The sequence below is a fragment of the Heterodontus francisci genome, chromosome 5, assembly GCF_036365525.1.
Source record: "Heterodontus francisci isolate sHetFra1 chromosome 5, sHetFra1.hap1, whole genome shotgun sequence".
Taxonomy (NCBI): Eukaryota; Metazoa; Chordata; class Chondrichthyes; order Heterodontiformes; family Heterodontidae; genus Heterodontus; species Heterodontus francisci.
Window position 1 is genome coordinate 74,356,249 of NC_090375.1, and position 20,358 is coordinate 74,376,606.

General features: G+C 43.8%; 1 protein-coding gene across 2 annotated transcripts in view; it reads left to right on the forward strand.

Moving 5' to 3' along the window:
- Positions 1 to 17,738, forward strand: part of LOC137369913 (matrix metalloproteinase-16-like) — a 306,491-nt gene extending 288,753 nt beyond the window's left edge. For both annotated transcript variants that reach the window (XM_068031639.1, XM_068031640.1), the window contains 2 exons: positions 7,520 to 7,635; positions 16,604 to 17,738. In XM_068031639.1, the coding sequence (XP_067887740.1) occupies positions 7,520 to 7,635; positions 16,604 to 16,938 (451 nt within the window). In that variant the 3' untranslated portion in view covers positions 16,939 to 17,738. The remainder of the gene's footprint in view (positions 1 to 7,519; positions 7,636 to 16,603) is intronic.
- The last annotated feature ends 2,620 nt before the right edge of the window (positions 17,739 to 20,358 follow it).

Below are 20,358 nucleotides of genomic sequence, written 5' to 3' on the forward strand. Positions count from 1 at the left end.
AGTAAAGAAAATTCTTTATTGTGTAAGACATATATGAGCAGAATTTCTTCAGCTCGACACCAAGTTCGACAGCGAGTTTCAACAATGGCGCGGCGCATGCACGAGAAGTGCTCCGCAGAGCCGTTGCGATATTTGGCACGGCAGCTCATTTACATGGCCGGGGCGGTCGTCCCGTCCACAATGAGGTAGAGGGGGCGGGCACTCCATCTCCAGCAATGGCCTCAGGTGCCACCGTGCAGGCGCTGGTACCATTTTTAAAGGGCTTCAGGCCTTTCCGGATCATTTAAATTTTTAAAGTCATAAGGGAGAGAAAATTAAAGTGAAAAATGTATTCAAAGTTTCAATCCCCTCTCCCATCCCCCAATGACTAATCAATTTATTAATTGTCCTTTCCCTCCAAAAATACTAATTTCGCAATCCCAACCCTCCCTCCACAAAGTTTAAAACATTTAACCTTCAACCCCTTCCCACCATCCCCCCCACCAATCACTTTAGTTTTCCCCGTTCCCTCTCCCACTGCCCTGAAAAATTAGCTGCTTCCCCCCCCTCCACAACCAGTGTTCCTCCTTGGATCTCTGAATGGAGATCAGAAAGCGTGGGAGTTCCAGTAACCAGCCTGAATATCATAGTGGGACGGCTGTCGCAATGAGGTAAGTATTTCTTTCTTTCTTTGACTAAATTAAAATATTTTAATTAGGCTCCCATCGCTGAGAGGCGGGGGACCGCCATGAGGCCTTGCTGCCTTCGGTAATATGGCAACGAGGCTCGTGGCGGGCCTTTCCCAGAGGTATTTTCCGAGCCCTCCCCCCCCCTCCCCCGCCACAACCAGCCCATAAAAACTGTACCAGTTGTCTGCCTTTATACATGCATGTTTGGAAAAATGTTGGATAAAGACTTGGGGGGAGATGTAGTATAAGGATGTAAAGCAGGTTTGTCCAACATAAGGCCCACGTGCCAGGATCAGGCCCACCAAAGGTTTCCATTTGGCCCACAGATGTAAATTGTACCCCAACCATTCCTTATCTTCACCAGGGCTCTGTGACTGGAGATGAGAAATTTCCCATTGTCAGAGCAGCTTTTATAAAAGATGGCAATTCAGTTTCACAGCTGACAGTTGCTGACATCGGGAAAGCTGCTTCCCAACTTCAGACAGACATGGGGGTTTTCCAGCGGGTTCTGACTTTTTTTCAAAAAGCCTGGCAAAAACTTTCGAGTCTATCTGAAGTTGAGAAACAGCTATTCCCAATGTCAGCAACTGTTAACTGTGAAACTGAATTGCCATCTTTTTTAAAAAAACTGACCAAGCATCTGCTGAGTGTTCCCGCTCTCTGCAACTGTCAGAGAAAGGGCAGGAGTACAGAGAGAGAGAGAGTGGGAACAGAGAGGGAGAGAGAGAGAGGGCAACAGAGAGAGAGATAGAGAGGGGGACAGGGAGGGAAAGGGGGGATGGAGAGAGAAGGGGGACAGAGAGAGAGGGAGGTCGGAGAGAGCAAGGGGGGGCTGAGGGGGGGCTGGAGCGAGAGAGAGTGGGGGGGATGGAGAGAGAGGGGGCACAGAGAGAGAGAGGGAGGGAGAGAGAAAATGGGTGACAGGGGAACACAGAGCGAGGACGACGAGGGGGGGGACAACACAGAAACGGGGGGCACAGGAGAGAGGGCAAGAGACACAGAGAGAGAAAGGGAGAGAGAGCGATCAAGATTACTCCTGACAGAATTGCATTGCTACATCAAGTATGCGGGCAAACATTGACTACTAGTGCAAGCAAAAAAATGCCAGGTATCTCACTAAATCAGTGGCCAACATAGTGATGAGAAAGTTATTCGATAAATTATTCATCTCATTTAAAGCTTCTTCACAAAAAGGTACATTTGTCATTGTTTTGAATAATAGTAAGATAAATTGTAATGCCTTTATTGTTCTGAAATTGTCTCACCAGACCCCTATGTAAGACAAAAATTGGAATGTGGCCCTCCACGCAAAAAGGTTGGACAACCCTAATGTAAAGGGTTAATACCGAAGACAATGAGAGAGACCCCTCTCACTGTACAAGCGATGATGTATCAGTCACATGAGATAGGCTTGAGAAGAAGTTATAGCAGCATGAAGGATGCTAGCTTAAGTGGCTTGTGACGAGTGTCCATAGTAACTGTAAATAATAAGATGTTGTGATTTTACCTTTACTGGAGTCTGAGACTTCCTCTAGAATGCCCTACAACGCTACTAATACAAACACAACAACGCAACACAGGTGGCTATTCCTAGCGCAGGTTTCTACTCCTTTACCAAGATACTGTCTTAGCCTAAATGTGTGCTAAACCTGTTCGAGACCTCAACTTGGCCATCTCAGAGAATCTTTCACACCTGAACGCACTACCAAAAATTACCTCCTTCCTCTTTGACCAGGCTTTTGGTCACCTGTTCTAATATCTCCTTATGTGGCTTGATGTCAAATTTTGTTTAATATCATTACTTTGAAATGTCTTGGGATGATTTATTATGTTAAAGGTGCTATATAAATGCCGCGAACAACAGATGCCCCTCTACGTTGCTTTCATTGATCTCACCAAAGCCTTTGACCTCGTCAGCAGACGTGGTCTCTTCAGACTACTAGCAAAGATCGGATGCCCACCAAAGCTACTAAGTATCATCACCTCATTCCATGACAATATGAAAGGCACAATTCAGCATAGCGGCACCTCATCAGACCCCTTTCCTATCCTGAGTGGCGTGAAACAGGGCTGTGTTCTCGCACCTACACTGTTTGGGATCTTCTTCTCCCTGCTGCTCTCACATGCGTTCATGTCTTCAGAAGAAGGAATTTTCCTTCACACAGGATCGGGTGGCAGATTGTTCAACCTTGCCCGCCTAAGAGCGAAGACCAAAGTACAGAAAGTCCTCATCAGGGAACTCCTCTTTGCTGACGATGCTGCATTAACATCTCACACTGAAGAGTGTCTGCAGAGACTCATCGACAGGATTGCGGCTGCCTGCAATGAATTTGGCCTAACCGTCAGCCTCAAGAAAGCGAACATCATGGGACAGGACGTCAGAAATGCTCCATCCATCAATATCGGCGACCACACTCTGGAAGTGGTTCAAGAGTTCACCTACCTAGGCTCAATTATCACCAGTAACCTGTCTCTCGATGCAGAAATCAACAAGTACATGGGAAAGGCTTCCACTGCTATGTCCAGACTGGCAAAGAGAGTGTGAGAAAATGGCGCACTGACACAGAACACAAAAGTCCGAGTGTTTCAAGCCTGTGTCCTCAGTACCTTGCTCTACGGCAGCGAGGCCTGAACAACGTATGTCAGCCAAGAGCGACGTCTCAATTCATTCCATCTTCGCTGCCTCCGGAGAATCCTTTGCATCAGATGGCAGGACCGTATCTCCAACACAGAAGTCCTCAAAGCGGCCAACATTCCCAGCATATACACCCTACTGAGCCAGCGTCGCTTGAGATGGCTTGGCCATGTGAGCCGCATGGAAGATGGCAGGATCCCCAAGGACACATTGCACAGCGAGCTCGTCACTGGTATCAGACCCACCAGCCATCCATGTCTCCGCTTTAAAGATGTCTGGAAACGCGACATGAAGTCCTGTGACATTGATCACAAGTCGTGGGAGTCAGTTGCCAGTGATTGCCAAAGCTGGTGGGCAGCCATAAAGGCGGGGCTAAAGTGTGGCGAGTCAAAGAGACTTAGCAGTTGGCAGGAAAAAAGACAGAAGCGCAAGGGGAGAGCCAACTGTGTAACAGCCCCGACAACCAATTTTATCTGCAGTACCTGTGGAAGAGTCTGTCACTCTAGAATTGGCCTTTATAGCCACTCCAGACACTGATTCACAAACCACTGACCACCTCCAGGCACTTACCCATTGTCTCCCGAGACAAGGAGGCCAAAGAAAGAAAGATAAATGCAAGTTGTTGGTGTTGTTATGACTAATTTTTTTTCACTTTTCCAAAGTAAATGGCCAACTTTCTCAATGTTTCCTCATAACTTAAATTCCTGAGAGCCAGAATCATTTGCTTATTCTTCCATGCCATCTCCAATGTAATAATATCCTTCCTTTGAGGTGACCTGAACTGCACACAGAACTCAAGATGCAGTCTGATCAAAGCAGATACAGCAAGAGCATAAGCTCTTTTGATTTCTGCTTTGTCCATCTGCTAATGCAACCCAGTTCCTTATTTACCTTTTTTACTGCAGGGTGATCTTATCAGAAGCAGGGGGGCATGAGGTAAGTTGGCTAATGGGACACTGTTAAATTGCTGTAATGAATATGATGGTGACCCCTACCTTTTTGGCAACCACATCATCGAGTAAATTTTAAATCAATAAAATTTCCCCATAGCTGTTCTTATTCTGCCACTGCAGTTACATCAGAAATGTAGCGGAAACCCCGTTTACACACAAGCAGGGTTTTCTCTGCATTTCTGGCAAAGTTAAGGTGAAGCAGCGGAGAAAATTCCTGCTCTTTGTTCCAACTTCATGAACCATGCAGGATTTACTGTGGAAAATGCTAAGTAAGTCATTTGAAGTTTATTGTGCTATTTGATTTTTGTTTCCTGATTCAGCTCTCATTAGCCACTGGAAACAAAAGGGGTGAAATTCTTCTTGTCACAAATTTACTGGAAAAAATCAGTGCAAATACAAAACAGAGTACCCCGTTTTGTACTCAGTTTGACGTTTTTGTTAAAATGATCAACATGAGAAATTTTAGTTTCAGCATGTTAATTTATTCTGGATAGTACAGGTGTTACTTCAAGATTCTTAAAATCCTGAGCTTACAAAAGCACATCACATCACTGTGGTGTTATACTTTTCATATAGAGCTTTTTGTCACATCAGTCTCCAGTGAAAAATAATATTTAAGCATGGACTGAAGTTATTGCTATGTTGTGTTGTTTTAATGTAGATTTTTTGTGATAATCAGACAATCTTCATTTGATACAGTGTCAATAAATCTTTGTAAAATAGGAACTTCTGGATGCAGACATTGAATAGAAGTAAAAATAGTGAGAAGAAAGGAAACTGAGATCAATAGAAACAGGAGAAATACTCAAAGAAGGAAATACATAAAATATAAGCAAAGAAGGAGACTAAAGTCAAAGGAGGCAAAACAAATAAACAAGAGTGAAAGGAAGAAAAAAAATGAAAGCATACAATGTGGAAAAACTGGTATAAGACATTAAAAGAACCCGAGAAACATTTTTTTCAACGAGTGAAAGAAAAATAAGATTAAAAGCAAATTTACAAAAATGTAATATTAAAATGATAGCTTGATAGTTTGAAGCTAAGTGGTAACCATGATAATGGTTGTGTCCCTATTTTCCACAAATTGGTCAAGATTACCCATAGTGCAAGCTCATATTCATCAGCAGCCCAGAGAATGGCTTGCACTGACTTTGCTGTTTTAAGTAGGCTACCAGCAAATGCAAAACTTGCCCAGGGACATGGGTTCATAGGACACTTGGCAGGGAAGCGTAAAATCCAACAAGATGTCAACTCTTCTTGGCCTCCAACCCATCATTAAAGGGCAAGTGTGATGGCAGACAAAGTTGACTAATTGGGGGTGATTTGATGATTTTATGCTGCTGGCAGGAAGTGTGTATCAGAAACTCAGTGACTACGATGAAAATAGAGTAGTCAGAAAATTGTGCATAGCAGCTTCCCAAATTTCTCATAGCCACAACCAGCTGGTGAGAGTTCCAAACAGGAGAAGAAAAAAATAATTACACACATTGTTCACAATGGTACAGTGAAAATAGGTGGACACACAGCTACTTTTGATGATGAACAATTGGAGATCCTGCTGCTGGATGTGCGCTAAAGCAGGGTGGTCCTATTTGAGATTGGAAGCCAAACTCCAATAAAAGCACAAGTGCAAGACGCATGGAATGAGGTCAATGATAGGGTCAATGCATTCATCCAAATTCCTCACCCCTGACTACAAATCAGGAAGAAGAAATTATCTGGTATCAGGAAACATAGCCTGAGGACATCCCAAAGCACTTCACAGCCAATGAATTACATTTAAAGTTAAACACTATTGTTTTTCCGCAAGCACGACAGCCAATTTGCATAAAACAAGGACCTATAATGAGATAAATAACCAGTTAATCTGTTTTAATGATGTTGGTTGAAGGATGAGTGTTGACTAGGACCCCTACAGAATTACGTACCTTTCTTTGAATAGCCCCATGGGATTGTTCAATAGGCAGGCAGGGGTTTATAATCTGAAAGACAGAACTTCTCCATGTTATACTAATGTGTCATCATGAATTACATAATCATATTTTTGAGTGGGATGTGATGCCACAATTTTCTGACTCAAAGGAGGATGTGATACCAACTGAGCCAATCTAAAACAACTATTTGCGATGTCAACTAAAATAGGTGCCAGACGGTGATCAGGAGTTTAGTGGAGATGACGTTGAAAGGGCGAGGAGTAACCCTTAAAAGAGATGGGGTGAAACTAGAAAAAATAAGCTACAAGGCTAGGGTGGGGATGGCGTTTGAGGAAGTTTAATTTAGTGGGCAGAGGGAAGTGGAAGAAGCTGCTGAATTGATCATCTCGATCATGGAGATGAGCTCCTGGTACTTCTTGTTAGAGGTAAGGGTTAAGTGGATAGGGAAAGAAGTTTAAGGAGGCACGAAAGAAAAACAGAAAGTGCTGGAAATACTCTGCAGGTCTGTCAGCATCTGTGGAGAGAGAAGCAGAGTTAATGTTTCAGGTCTGTGACCTTTCTTCAGAACTGGCAAAGGTTAGAAAAGTAATAGGTTTTAAGCAAATATCACGGAGGTGGGGGAAAAGAGAACAAAAGAGAAGGTGTTGATAGGACAGAGGGCTGAGAGATTAACTGACAAGGAGGTCATGGGGCAAAGGCAAAGAGAGTGTGCTAATGGTGTGGTGAAAGACAAAGCATTAGTGCAGAGGGAGTGCTAATGACAGAAAACGAGCAGCCCCAGCCAAAAGCACAAGCATGAAAAAACTAGTAGACACGCACATGGTAAAAAACAAAAAAAGATGGCTCATTATTCTGTCATTAACACTTCCTCTGCACTAATGCTACACCATTAGCACACTCTCTTTGCCTTTGCCCCATGACCTCCTTGTCAGTTAATTTCTCCCGCCCTCTGTCCTATCACACACCTTCCCTTTTGTTCTCTTTTCCCCCACCCCTGCTTTATTTGCTTAAAACCTATTACATTTCTAAACTTCGCCAGTTCTGAAGAAAGGTCACAGACCTGAAACGTTAACTCTGCTTCTCTCTCCACAGATGCTGCCTGACCTGCTGAGTATTTACAGCACTTTCCGTTTTTATTTCAGATTTCCAGCATCCACAGTATTTTGCTTTTATTATGTTGGAAAATTAAAATTGGCTGTGCTGACCTCCACTCCAAAATCTTCAATTTATGCTCCTGGGAGCAGAGTTTTGCAATTTTAGGACTCTAATCTCTGATAGCATTATTTCAATCAGATTGTTCAAATTCATTTTTTTCTTTTCTACCTATAGGTACTGGAGGTACAATGAAGAAACACATGTTGTAGACAGTGGTTATCCCAAATCCATTTCAATATGGAAAGGAATCCCCAAGTCTCCACAAGGGGCTTTTGTCAGCAAAGAAAATGGTAAGAACAAATGTAACCATGACAGCTGCTGTAGTTTTTATTTTGTTCAAACATGTACATTGCTGTATATTGATTCAGTCAAAGTTTCAGGACAATGATTTTGAAAAAATATTTTTCATAAATATAACAAACAAGGTACTGCATTGGATTTCAGATTCTTGTGGATTTTTACCTTAAATTTTAATAATTTTTTTATTGCCTTCATTACAAATTTAGCACTGAAAGTTAAGAATAGCCTTTATCAAGCAGCACCACTCTTAACTGTATGTCTCAAGTCAAGTCCGAGACCCAGGTTTGAGACCAGCACAATCTGAATGGATAGAAGTCTCTTGCTAAATTATAAGGCTCCAAACTTGCAGTCTCAAACTTCTTGGATCAAGATGCTAGCTGTGTCTGACTAGATCCAACTTTTGCACACACCTCCTTCCTCAGAAATGTAATTGAATGAATGGAAAATTAGGTGGACTCCATAAGACTCCATAAGGGCGGCACAGTGGCGCAGTGGTTAGCACCGCAGCCTCACAGCTCCAGGGACCCGGGTTCGATTCCAGGTACTGCCTGTGTGGAGTTTGCAAGTTCTCCCTGTGTCTGCGTGGGTTTTCTCCGGGTGCTCCGGTTTCCTCCCACAAGCCAAAAGACTTGCAGGTTGATAGGTAAAATGGCCATAATAAATTGTCACTAGTGTAGGTAGGTGGTAGGGAAATATAGGGACAGGTGGGGATGTTTGGTAGGAATATGGGATTAGTGTAGGATTAGTATAAATGGGTGGTTGATGTTCGGCACAGACTCGGTGGGCCGAAGGGCCTGTTTCAGTGCTGTATCTCTAATCTAAGAGGCAGGTAGTCCTATTTGCTGGATTTTCCTCTATTGGCTGTGGCCCAGTGATGCTTTATGCACATTCTAAAAAGGAAATTCTACCCCCAAAGAATATAAAGATCATGTGCCCTCACAATGTCTCACATCTCCATTCTGTCCATCAACATTACCTTAAATCTTCCTAATGCTCGCCATTTCAGCTGTCTCCCTCATTCCAATTCTCCTATTTTTTGGCTTCCAGCACATTTCTTAAACAAAGTCAATGCAAACTTCAGGAACAGATGCGGGATTCCACAGTAGAATGGCATTCAAAGGGAGTGCATTTTGGGAATTAATAGGTGCGCATCCTGTGCAATGGCAGCAGGTTCCACACTCTGTAATTTCCTCCCCAACCTTCTCAAACTCCGTCTCCTCCTTTAGATTTACTAAAATTTTTACAAAGTCTCCAGGAGCAGATTTCTCCAATGTGAACATTTCTTACCTCCTTAGCCTCTTCCCGAGTCTCAGTTGTCAAATCCAGAGTATCAGCTTAGTTGCTTTTATCTAAACCCTCTTTCCAAAGTCAGATTGTTTTCACTCTATTACAATGACTAGAATTTCATACAGCCTTTCAGATGGGGCCAAACCAGTGCTTGAGACAAACTGAGTATTTAACAATGGGGGGAGAAATTTGTTCCCGTAATGCTGCGAGAAGCAGTGCTATTTGAATGAATTTCTCCCTCTAAGACTTGTATTTTAACCCTAAAGCAACAACGACTTGCACTCATAGGGCTGAATTTAGTCACACTGGCAGGGCTCCCAGCACCGGGCTGAAAAGGTATGGGGAACCCTGCCTCAGCTTTCGGAGTCCCCCTGTGCAATTCAATACGCGCAGGCACTTAAGTGCCCAGCGCCGGAATCCCCATCCCTTGAAGGACGGGGATGCCATCTCCAAGAGCTGCCAGTCAGAGGGCTGGCAGCTCAGTCATATCAGCAGCACCACCGGGAGCGGTAGCCACTGCCGGTGCTGCAGGAGGCAGGGAGCAGGCCCAGCACTGGAGACCCAGAGAGGAGTTAAGTACAGCCGGCCACGGCAATGGTGGGGACTGTGGGTAGGTGATGAGTGCAGGGGGGTGGGTGTTACAGGACATGGGGTGTTTGCTGTCAGGGGTCCTCTGTCGGCCACTGATTGCCCATGGAGAAGGCCAACCCCCAAAGTCCGCTGGGAGGCTGCCTTGTTTCACTGGACGACCTCCCCACGTGGGGGAGACCCTCCCCCACACCACCTCCACCTCCCACCATGGGAAGATTTCACTCCCATCCCCCCACCCTCACTACTCACCCCCCCCCACCCCCCACTCCCTCGCCAGGGTCTACCTGAATGGCCCCGCAACCCCGATCCCACTCACTTCTCACGGGATCTCCAGACTTTTTGGTATACCAGCAGTCGCCACTGCTCCCAGTGATGCTGTCGGTACTGCAGCGCTGCCAGCCTTCCGATTGGCCTGCAACTCTTCGAGGCGGGAGCTGGTTCCTTAATGAGGCTGAGTCCCCGCGACGGGCAGTTAATTGCCTGCCACCGTGGAATTGCAACAGAGGTGTGATAGAGGGCTGAGATGAGGTCTCCCTCCACCTTCCAGCCCATCGCCGGGACCGCCGTCTTCAGAACAAAATCCAGCCCATAGTCACCAAAGGTGAGGCAAAAGGGGGGGGGGAAGGTGGGGGAGGGGGGATGCATAAATGGCACAAAGAGTTTCAGGGGTCTTGTAGGGCTGGAGGAAGAAACTCAGATAGGCATAGGTAAATCCATGGAAGAATTTAAACTAAGAGAAGGGACGGAAGTTTCAAAGCCCCGTCCCGAAGTCGAGTTTGGAGGCGGATAGCCTTGAAAATACCCGCGTGGCCAACGTGTCAGCTGCAGGACTCTGTTCCCAGCATCGGCAATGTTCACCAAGGTTGGGGGGAAGGCAGGACAGAAATCCCTCTCTCCTCCCAATTGAGGCCATTAAAGGTGTTTAAAAGCTCGTTAGGATGTTGACATTTTTAAAGGGGCACTCAAGTTACCCATGCCTTCAGAAAAGATCATCTGAAGGGAGGCGGGTAAACAGTGAGAAGCCAATCATGATTCCCAGGGCATCACCTCAGCCCCATAAGAGGGTCAGCATGGCAAAGGAGTACTCAGCACCTGGTAAGGGGGTACCCTTAGCACTATGCAGTTGGCAGGGAGAATGGGCACACAGTCCCCAAGCATTAAATGGGGTCAGCACGCCACTGGCATTGCAGGGACAGAAGAACAGGGGGCAAGGCTGCCAAGGACAATTGGGCAGCAACCCAATTGAAGCAAGCGATGGGGCCTTGACTCTCATACTTTGGGCCCAGGGGTGATGAGGGGCAGCACCCTTCACAGGTAGGGCAGAACCTTGGGCATCAGGAGGGCAAGGGAGAGGCAAAAGCAGCAGGAAGGCAGCGGAGGCCAAACTGTCACTACAGGCTCTACCGCTGAAGACGGAGCTACCTAGAGATGACCGAGACCAGTGCCGCAAGAGTCTGCAACTCTCCAGGCAAATGGCCACTGACATCTGTGCCCTCAACGCTGAAAACCTCGCACCTCACAGCACTGGTTGCCATGCCCTGCCAGTTATTGTCAGAGTCACTGTGGCCTTGAACTATTTCTTCACTTCCGGCTCCCTCCAAGGATCAGCTGCGTCCTTAGTTGCATCTCAAAAACGGCTGCACGCAACTACATCTCACTGGTCACTGATGCCCTCTTTTCCAGAGCTGGGCAACACATTCGTTTCACGTCAGATATGGCCTTGCAGAGATGGAGGGCAGGGTTTTGCCTGCATCGCTGGATCCCCCCACATTCAGGGCATCATCAGTTGCATCCATTTGCCTATCAAGGCACCTGGTGACCGGCCAGTGAGATGAATCAACAGGAAGGGCTTCCACTTCCTCAACGTCCAACTGGTCTGTGACAACAAGAACTTCCTCCATGTGTGCGGTCGCTTTCCTGGAAGCTGCCATGACTCCTTCATCCTTCACCAGTCCACACTGCCTCAGATGTTCACTCCAACTCCCAAAGAGCATAGATGGGCCCGAAGGGACAAGGGATATCCCTTGAGAGATGGCTACTGACCCCTCTATGGGAGCCCCAGAGAGAAGCACAGAGGTGATACAACCAATGCCATCTGCTCAGTAGGACAACAGTTGAGCAGGCCATCGGGTTTCTGACGATGTGATTCCAGTACCTGGACTATTTGGGTGGTACCCTCCAATACTCTCCTGCAAGAGTCTCGGTCACTGTGGTGGTCTGCTGCGTTTTCCATAGCATGGCCCTCCCGTGAGGTTTGTAACTTGAGGACAATGAGGCCCTGGAAGAAGACAGCTCATTGGAGGAAGAGGTGAGAGAGAAGGAGGAAGAGGAGGTGGAGGGAGATGATACTGAATAGAGAGGTGTCCCTACTGCATGATGAGGTGGCCTCCTCCTGCCACGCTCCAGGAAGAGGACCTGCCTCCCCTCCCTCACGGACTCCAGCATTAGATCCAAGTCAGCATCAATGAAGTGCGGAGCAGCCCTCACCAGGTGCCTGGCCTTCGGCTCCCAGGTGACATCTCGTTTCCCTCTGGTGAAGTGGAAGGCTTTGGCAAAAATTACAGATCTCACCCTTAGGACAACCAGCAGCCTCAGTGATAGCTGCTGTGGGGGTCTAAATGAGTCCCAGACTTCATCTGTCCCACCTCCATTCCTGCCCCCACTGGCTCTAAGTGGACAGGAAGCTCATCTCCATACCAATTTAGGGCTCCCCCAGGCGAAAATCAGAACTTTAATGAATTTCCCACCGACAGTGGATTTCTGACCCAAAAACACACCAGGCTCCTGTTTCCCACCTCCCTGGCAAAAATTAAGACCAAGGGAGAGAATTTCCATCGGAATCTTTCCATCTCCCATGTAACTTTGGCGGGAAATGGAACAAAACAGATGTTTTGAATCATTACATGTTTTTGTTCCAGACGGTTTAACTGATCTTCTGCAGTAGATTGAGAGAACTTGTATAGAAATTCAAGGCAGATAATTTTAAATTTGAGGTATTGGTGAATAGAGAGCCAATGCAGGCCAGTGAGGTGGTGCTGATGAGTAGGTGGGACTTGGTACAAGACAGAGCTCTGGATGAATGAAGATTATGGCTGGAATTTTATGTCCCCGCAAAGAGTGGGCTGGTAGCGGTGGGGGGGAGGCGGGGGGCGGGTGGGGGTGTGCAGTGGGGGCAGCTTGGGAGGCCTTTCCCATCCCACACCCGCCTCCACTGCCATTTTACGCAGGGTGGCGGCAGTGGGAAATGGCCTGCCCACCCCAGGCCAATCAAGGCCTATAAGTGGCCGACTAATGGCCAATTAACAGCCTCCACCCACCGCTACGAGGATTTTACCATTGGCAAGCAGGCGGCCCAGACCTGAGAAAAGCCGGCAAACAAAAGTAGACGGCTTTCTGACAGCCTGGGGGGAGGCCCTCCTAATTGGGCATCCTGTGGCTGACAGAGGGCCTCCCCCGATGCCCCAACCACCCCTAACACCCAACACACTCCTCACCCCCTCAGTCGACCCCCCCCCGCTTGCCTCGACGGGGCCTGACCGATCACCCCTGGCGAGGCCCAAAATCCTACCTTTTTCGTGGGCCATCCTTCCTCTTCATCTGAAAGCTGGGTTGCAGTCCCAGCCTCAATGAGGTGGAAGTCCCGCCTAAAACCAATTAAGGGTCTGGGGACCGTAAAATCCAGACTGGATCCCCAGACCCTGTGGAGGCGGGATCGCCACGGACTTTTCGGTCAGTAGTCGACTCCCATCCAACAAGCAACAAATTCCGGCCTATAATGGGTAAAGGATGGAATCAAGTCTGTAGGTGACAAAGACATGGAGGAGGGTTTCAATGGCAGATGGGCTAAGGAAAAGATAGGCAATGCTATAGAAGTAGAAGTAGAATTCGGCACTCTTTGTGATGACAAGGATATGGGAATCTTTTATGTCGACCTTAGAGGAAAGACAGGGCCTTAGTTTAACATCTGACCTAAAAGATAGCACCTCTTATATGCAGCTCTCCATCAATGCTGCAATGATGTCAACCTAGATTATGTACTCAAGTCTCTGGAGTAGACATTGACTTTACGACTCAGTAATGAAAGTGCCACCACTGAGCCAAAACTGACTTTAATGATCCTTAAATCACCCCTTGATTTACTTGGGTTTACATTCAATTAATGTTCTCATCACTGTTCCATTTTGATACAGGCATATGATGTCAAGAGATACAGATAGAGAGATAGCTGATTAATAACAAAATCCTAATAACTGGTAACTAAATCAATAATTAAATACTCATGAACAAATAACTCATCAGGGGTTTTCAAGCTACTTTCTCTCACTGCCAGCCTTAGACAAGACTCGTTGGAGCTCCTAAAGTGTACTGGTGTGCTGTAGCTTCATACAGTTCAATGCACAAGGCTAACATAAGGATAGTGTGCAAGTATGCCAGCGGTCATGTAGCTAACTTCCCTTTCTTACGCATTATGGCTTAATCTGATCATTGTTCTCTACATACTGCACACACAGGAGAAGTCAAACTGGCCTTTAGTGAGCAGCACTTTCTCCATTATAGTTCTGTATCCATAGCAACCTCCTTAACTATCTTAAACATAAGTCATGTGATACAGTTTCCATCTAAGAGTCTATTGTCTACAAAGAATACAGTTAATTGCATCTACACAGTTTTATCTTGCTCAGGCTGTCTGACTTTGCAGATAATTATCTTTGGCTTTCAGATCCCCTCTAGGTCTCTGTCTCACCTATCTACACATTTGCCATAGTCCCCATACCAATTAACCCATGATGCTTTCTCCTCATGTCAAGTTATCCTAACTTAATCATTTTCTAATTATCCCTAAAACTTACAAAAGAAACATAATTATGGACGTTGACTGGCACTGTCCAGGAAATAGCTATGATTCCTTCATTATGTGGCAGTCCAGGTAGTCACATTATTTGAAGAAGAATCACCAAGTGGGTAGTTCTTCAGACACCAGAGTTCACCTTTACATTCACGACTGCTGACTCAACCAAGAAACTCAATAACAGCAGAGGAGTGAATCGAGTGGAATCCTAACCACATGTTTCCTCTGTCCTCCACCTGCAATAAAAGTGTATGGTTCAACTTTAAAACAATGGTAGAGTGTGTCCAAAGAGGAAAATTTTTGTACAATGTTTTAAGTGGTACTTCCCAAAAGATGCAGCAGGTCCTAAATTAGGGCTTTAGCCACGGTTGGCAGGCCTCATAAGAAATGTGAGAAAAAATGAAGAGCACACTTACCTCGGCCTTCTGATATAAACAAACTTATCCCACTTTGCAACCAGGAACAAGGGACCTGGGTGACTACATTGACTTGGTTGCTGATACCTTCATGCAGCTGCCCCCTGTGCTTTTACTGGAGAGTAGTCTTCAGCCCCAAATAGGGCCACCCTCTTTTGGTGCTCTCCCTGCAGTAGCACCTCCCGTTCTTCAGCATGAAAGAGAGCAGTGATAATCACTGCCGCATTGTGAAGAACTAGTCTGCTCTATGGCCATAGCCACCAATTATACATTAATGTCAAGCTATGTCCTGCTAAGAGCTTCTTCCAAGCCAGATATTGCACTCCCCAGATAGGTGTGCTACTTGCTAAGCTCTCTGTCTAGTATATCAGTAGAGTGGGTCAGAAAAGGACAGAGAGATTAAAAAGATATTCGGGCATTAGTGACTAGGGTGACATCAGGGAACAATAGAAAATAGTTAAGTCTCAAGGCATTATATTTGTATGTGAGACGCATTGACAACAAAATAGATGAATTATTAGCACAGATAAAAATTATTTGTTTTTATTCAATAGCCATTATAGAGACGTGGGTGCAGAATGGCCAAGGTTGGGAACAAAACATTCAAAGATACTTTACTTTTAGAAGAGATTGAAAAGGAGGGGAGTTAGCCCTGAGAATAAAGGATCAGATAAAGGCAGTAGAGATAAAGGATCTTAGTTTGGAAAATCAAGATGTAGAATCAGTTTGTGTTGAGTTAAGGAACAACAATGGGCAGAAAATATTGGTGAGAGTAGCTAACTATAGTTATAATATTGAACAGAGTATAAATCTGGAAATTAGAGGCACATGTAAGAAGGGTAATACAGTAATCATGGAGAACCTCAATGTTTATGTAGACCAATTTATAGGAATACTGTGGAAGACAAGTTCATGGAATGTATAAAAAATAGGTTTCTAGATCAGTATGTTGAGGAACCAACTAGGGAACAGTTTATTTTAGATCTAGTATTGCACAATTGGCAAGGATTAATTAATAACTTTGTAGTAAAAAGGCCTCTAAAGAAAGAAAGACTTGCATTTATGTAGCACCCTTCACGATCACCGGATTTCCCAAGTGCTTTACAGCCAATGAAGTACTTTTTGAAGTATGTCACTGTTATATCTTGCTTTTGTATTAGATGCTGGGGGGATGTTTCCCCTGGCTGAGGAGTCTAGAAGTAGGGGGTCACAATCACAGGATAAGGGGTCAGCCATTTAGGATTGAGATGTGGAAAAATTTCTCTACTCAAACAGTTGTGAATCTTTAGAATTCTCTACCGCAGAGAATGGTGGATGGCGTTGTTGAGTATATTCAAGTCAGAGATTGACAGATTTTTGAAAACTAAGGGAATCAAGGGATAGAGGGATTGTGTGAGAAGTTGTAGCTGTAGTAGAAAATCAGCCATGATCTTATTGAATGGTGCAGCAGGATCAAAGGGCCTCCTGCTCTCATTCTTATGTTCTTATATGATCCTTTTGTTAAGTTTACAGCCTTTTGTCTAGTATACAGCCCTTTATCTAGCATAAAGTCATCTGCCTAGTATAAATCTCTTAGCGCTTGCTGACTTTTTATGAAAGTAATTCATATCTCTATACCTTTGACCTTTACCTTCTGCTTTATCTTCTTTGTTTTGGCCCTATAAAGGAGCTTTCCTCGTAGCTCTGACGGTTCCGATGAACTTGCCCAAAATGTTGCCTTACATCTTGCAGGAATCAGCTGGCCCATTGTATATTTTCATTAATTTTTATTGTGTTCGGCTGTGAGACTGAATCATTTTGTTTTTGCATTTCCAGGGTATACATTTTTTTACAAAGGCAAGGAGTACTGGAAATTCAATAATCATAAACTCAGGGTGGAGCCTAACTATCCAAGATCAATACTTAAAGAATGGATGGGATGTGACCGAACTAAAACTGGAGACAAGAACAGGCATGATACTCAAGATGATGTTGACATTGTGATTAAAATTGATAACACTTCCAGCACTGTGAATGCCATAGCCATTGTTATCCCTTGTATGCTGGCCTTGTGTTTTCTGGTGTTGGTTTACACAGTGGTTCAATTTAAGAGGAAAGGAACGCCACGCCACCTACTATACTGCAAGCGATCCATGCAAGAGTGGGTGTGATTGAAGCAGAAGCAACATGTGATTTCAACAAGTGGGCTGTAATGCTGGAACCCAGCAATGAGGAGGCATCTCTGTGCCTGAGACACGTGAATCATGGCTGATTTTCTCAGAGTCGTCAGTTCTGAGCATGAGTGGAGATTATGAAAGAGAGAGGAGGAAGCTTTCATGATACACGGTATCATCTGTATTTCAGTCCTTTGTCTTTCTTTGGTGCGCCATTCCGTATAGGCCTTTTATCTGCACGCTTGATGCCCGAGTGGACTTTTAACTCCAGATTTAAAAAAGGAAAAACAAGAAAATACTTCTCAAGATCTTTATCAAGACTGGTACTATATTACATTGCTGAACCTGGTCTCTTCTCAATTTTGAGGGTTTTGTTGAGAATCCTTTTGCTGACTGAAGTCTTTTTTTCTGGACCAGACAGACCCTTCTCCTTTTGCATTCATTTTCCAAAGAAGATCACTATATGTCGAATGAGGAAATCTTGCTGCACTTGCTCCTTTCAAGTATGAAACCAGGATTATAAAGCATAGAAAATTGGACTGTTCTGTATCTAAGTAACAGGGGCCAAAAATATCTGCAATATTGTTAACAGCCTTAAATATATTTTACATTTTTGTTTTGTCAAAGCAGTTCTGAGCAAAGTCAATGTGTGGAGTTTTCAATAGCTATTGTTCATGTAGATTTAAATGCTGTGTAATGGAAATGTAGAATTACAGTAAGGGAGCTCCTGTTGATTGGTTTTCATGCTACCATACACAGGGCTGTTCAAACTTCTATAAACCCATCAAGAGGAATAATTTTTATCATAGAAGGCTTGGAATTGTTGGAGAATGCCAGAAATGGGAAATATTGAACAAAATTAACAGTGATGTGACTTTTACCTGAAATTGCTGCCAGAGCAACATCAACATTAATATACATGTTGTATGATGTCATGGGTGAATTTCTGATTGATTGAAGAAATGTCCATTAATGAACTACATATAATCAAAAGTGTGGTTAATTTTTCAGTCAATTGCATTTTAATGTTCATAAGATATTATCTAGGGATATTGAATAAGAGGTGTGTTGATTATCATATGAATCAGTCGAATCTGAGCATGTCTTAATTGCCAATGAATCCATGCATTCGCATTGATATTTGCTCTTATATAAAGCCTGAGATCTACAGACATTAGCAGTGCACTACAGCACCATCAGTTCCTTCGCTAAGCATTTCAGTGTAATGTGGATTATGTGTACAAATAACAATTTATGAAGTCACAGTGGTCCACAGTTACCACTAAGTTAAATATGACAAGCAGGTAGAAGCTGAAGAAACCCACTTTTAAAAGAATCTTGTTTGAAGATCTATATGTCTTTGCAGTAAAATTTGATATCAGTACAATAGTGTTTGTGCATTAAAACTCCAATTTTGCACCCCTTCCCTCCTCCACTGGCTCCAGTGCTGCAAAAAACAGAAACTCAGTGAGGGGTGGGGATTATTCATTACCATGAGGATGCAAACTCACTTTAAAAACTCCCTAATGACTGGTTCAATGGATGAAACATCTTTAGAGATGGGTTTCTTTCAGCTTCCACCTTTTAATTACAGTACGACTGTGGTTTGCTGTAGCTTTAAATAAACCTGCAGCATAGATTGTTTCATTCAGTATTTTAAAACTCAGTGACTAAACTGAAATCGTTGTTACTTTTAAGAGCTGCTTCCCCTTGGGGCCAACCTGTCATTGGGCTGTGCACTGATATGACAAGCAGCCATTTCACCAATATGTAATTCACACAAATCTGAACTCGCTTTTGTATGGAAACGTAAGTGACAAATGGCTTTTAAAATAGTTAAAGGTTTGCCTTTAACATTACTCAGTACATTTTCAGGCTGTTGTAATTATTGAACTTTAAATATCTTAATTTAGAAAATATTACTGTTCTACATACTTAAAGAGTTTTCCCTTTCTTCCCTGTCTCTTGTCTCTGACCTTTAGCTGCCAACTAAAGAAATTAAATAACAGGAAAAGAAACTAAATTCAGATAATTGGCCTGACCTACTATTTCCTGTTATAACCTACAGTTAAACATAATTGTACTTTTTAATAAGGCCTATGGTCTAAGATACTGTTCTGGAGTACTCCAAATGCGATTGAAAGTCATTTTCAAAGGGTACTTTCATCCAACTTTAAATATTCTGTCTATTGGATTTATGCCACTGCACTTCATTTGTGCAATATCTCCATTCGGCCATTGTACCTGACCTTTGTAAACTATTTAAACAAATGACTTGCTTGATAGTAAAAGATGCTATGATTGGCAGGTATCTTCTTAGGCAGTCCCTCAGGATCGAGGATGAGTTGTTTCCACTCCAGTTCGATGGGTTCTGAGATGGCTGATAAGTCCAATGTGTGATCTGCAGACTCTGCCACATGAGAGGCAGGTGGTGTTGAAGGGTCGGACAGATGAGCAGTTTGCAGGTTTGTGTGCTCCCTCCAATGCCTCAACTTTGCCTCTGACGAAGTCCCTCGAGTTGTACGATGCCCTTGGTAGGCATAGATGAAAAGGGAAACACAACCTAGTTCTCCCCAAATATGAGCTAATATGATTCCTCAGTTGCTAGTTCTTCAGCTTAATGCATGGTTCTGGCGAGTATTAACATACTGAACAAAGATAGAGGATTCTTCCTGTAATCGCTTCTAGTCAGTAAACCCTTTGACTTCTCCCTGTTGACTGGGTGGTCAAGGAAGCAGGAGGAATGTATTACTCCAGATATGAACAGAACTGGTCATATGTAATAGATTCTTTATGTTTACATTTTCTTGCTATAACCCTTTGACTGCTATGGGTGGTCATAATCATTTAAATACACATCAAGCATTTGAATCAGCACATCTCTTGCTCCCCATCAGCCTGGCAATCAAACAGTTAAGGACTGTGCCGTGATTGTTTTGTATTTATTGACTCATATTTATTTTCAGACAGTTCTTAATGTCAGCTGTAAGTGTCTTTTTTCAGGAAGATTAAATATCTTTTTTATACTATTATATATCTGATGTACTCACTATCACTGTTTCACTGTGTTGTATTAAAAAAATGAAAAAATTAACCTGTCAATAAATGGGAATCCAGACTATAAAGTTAACATAAGAACTCGTTGTTAAATTTGTCATGAAATACTTTTCTCTGATTTGTGTTTGAGATTCATTAAAATTGATCTAAATTATTTGAACTCCTATAATCTTACGGAGGGAAATGAATCTTGCTGGGAAATCTATTTATTATTATCACCAACCCAGAGTTAATCAATGGTTTAAAAGAATGAAATAAATGGAAATTTATTTAGTGGTACAAATGTGTATTAATCTGCATTCAAATCATTTCCCTGCTCTTAAACTACTGAGATTTTTAGATTCACCATCAAACAGCTCA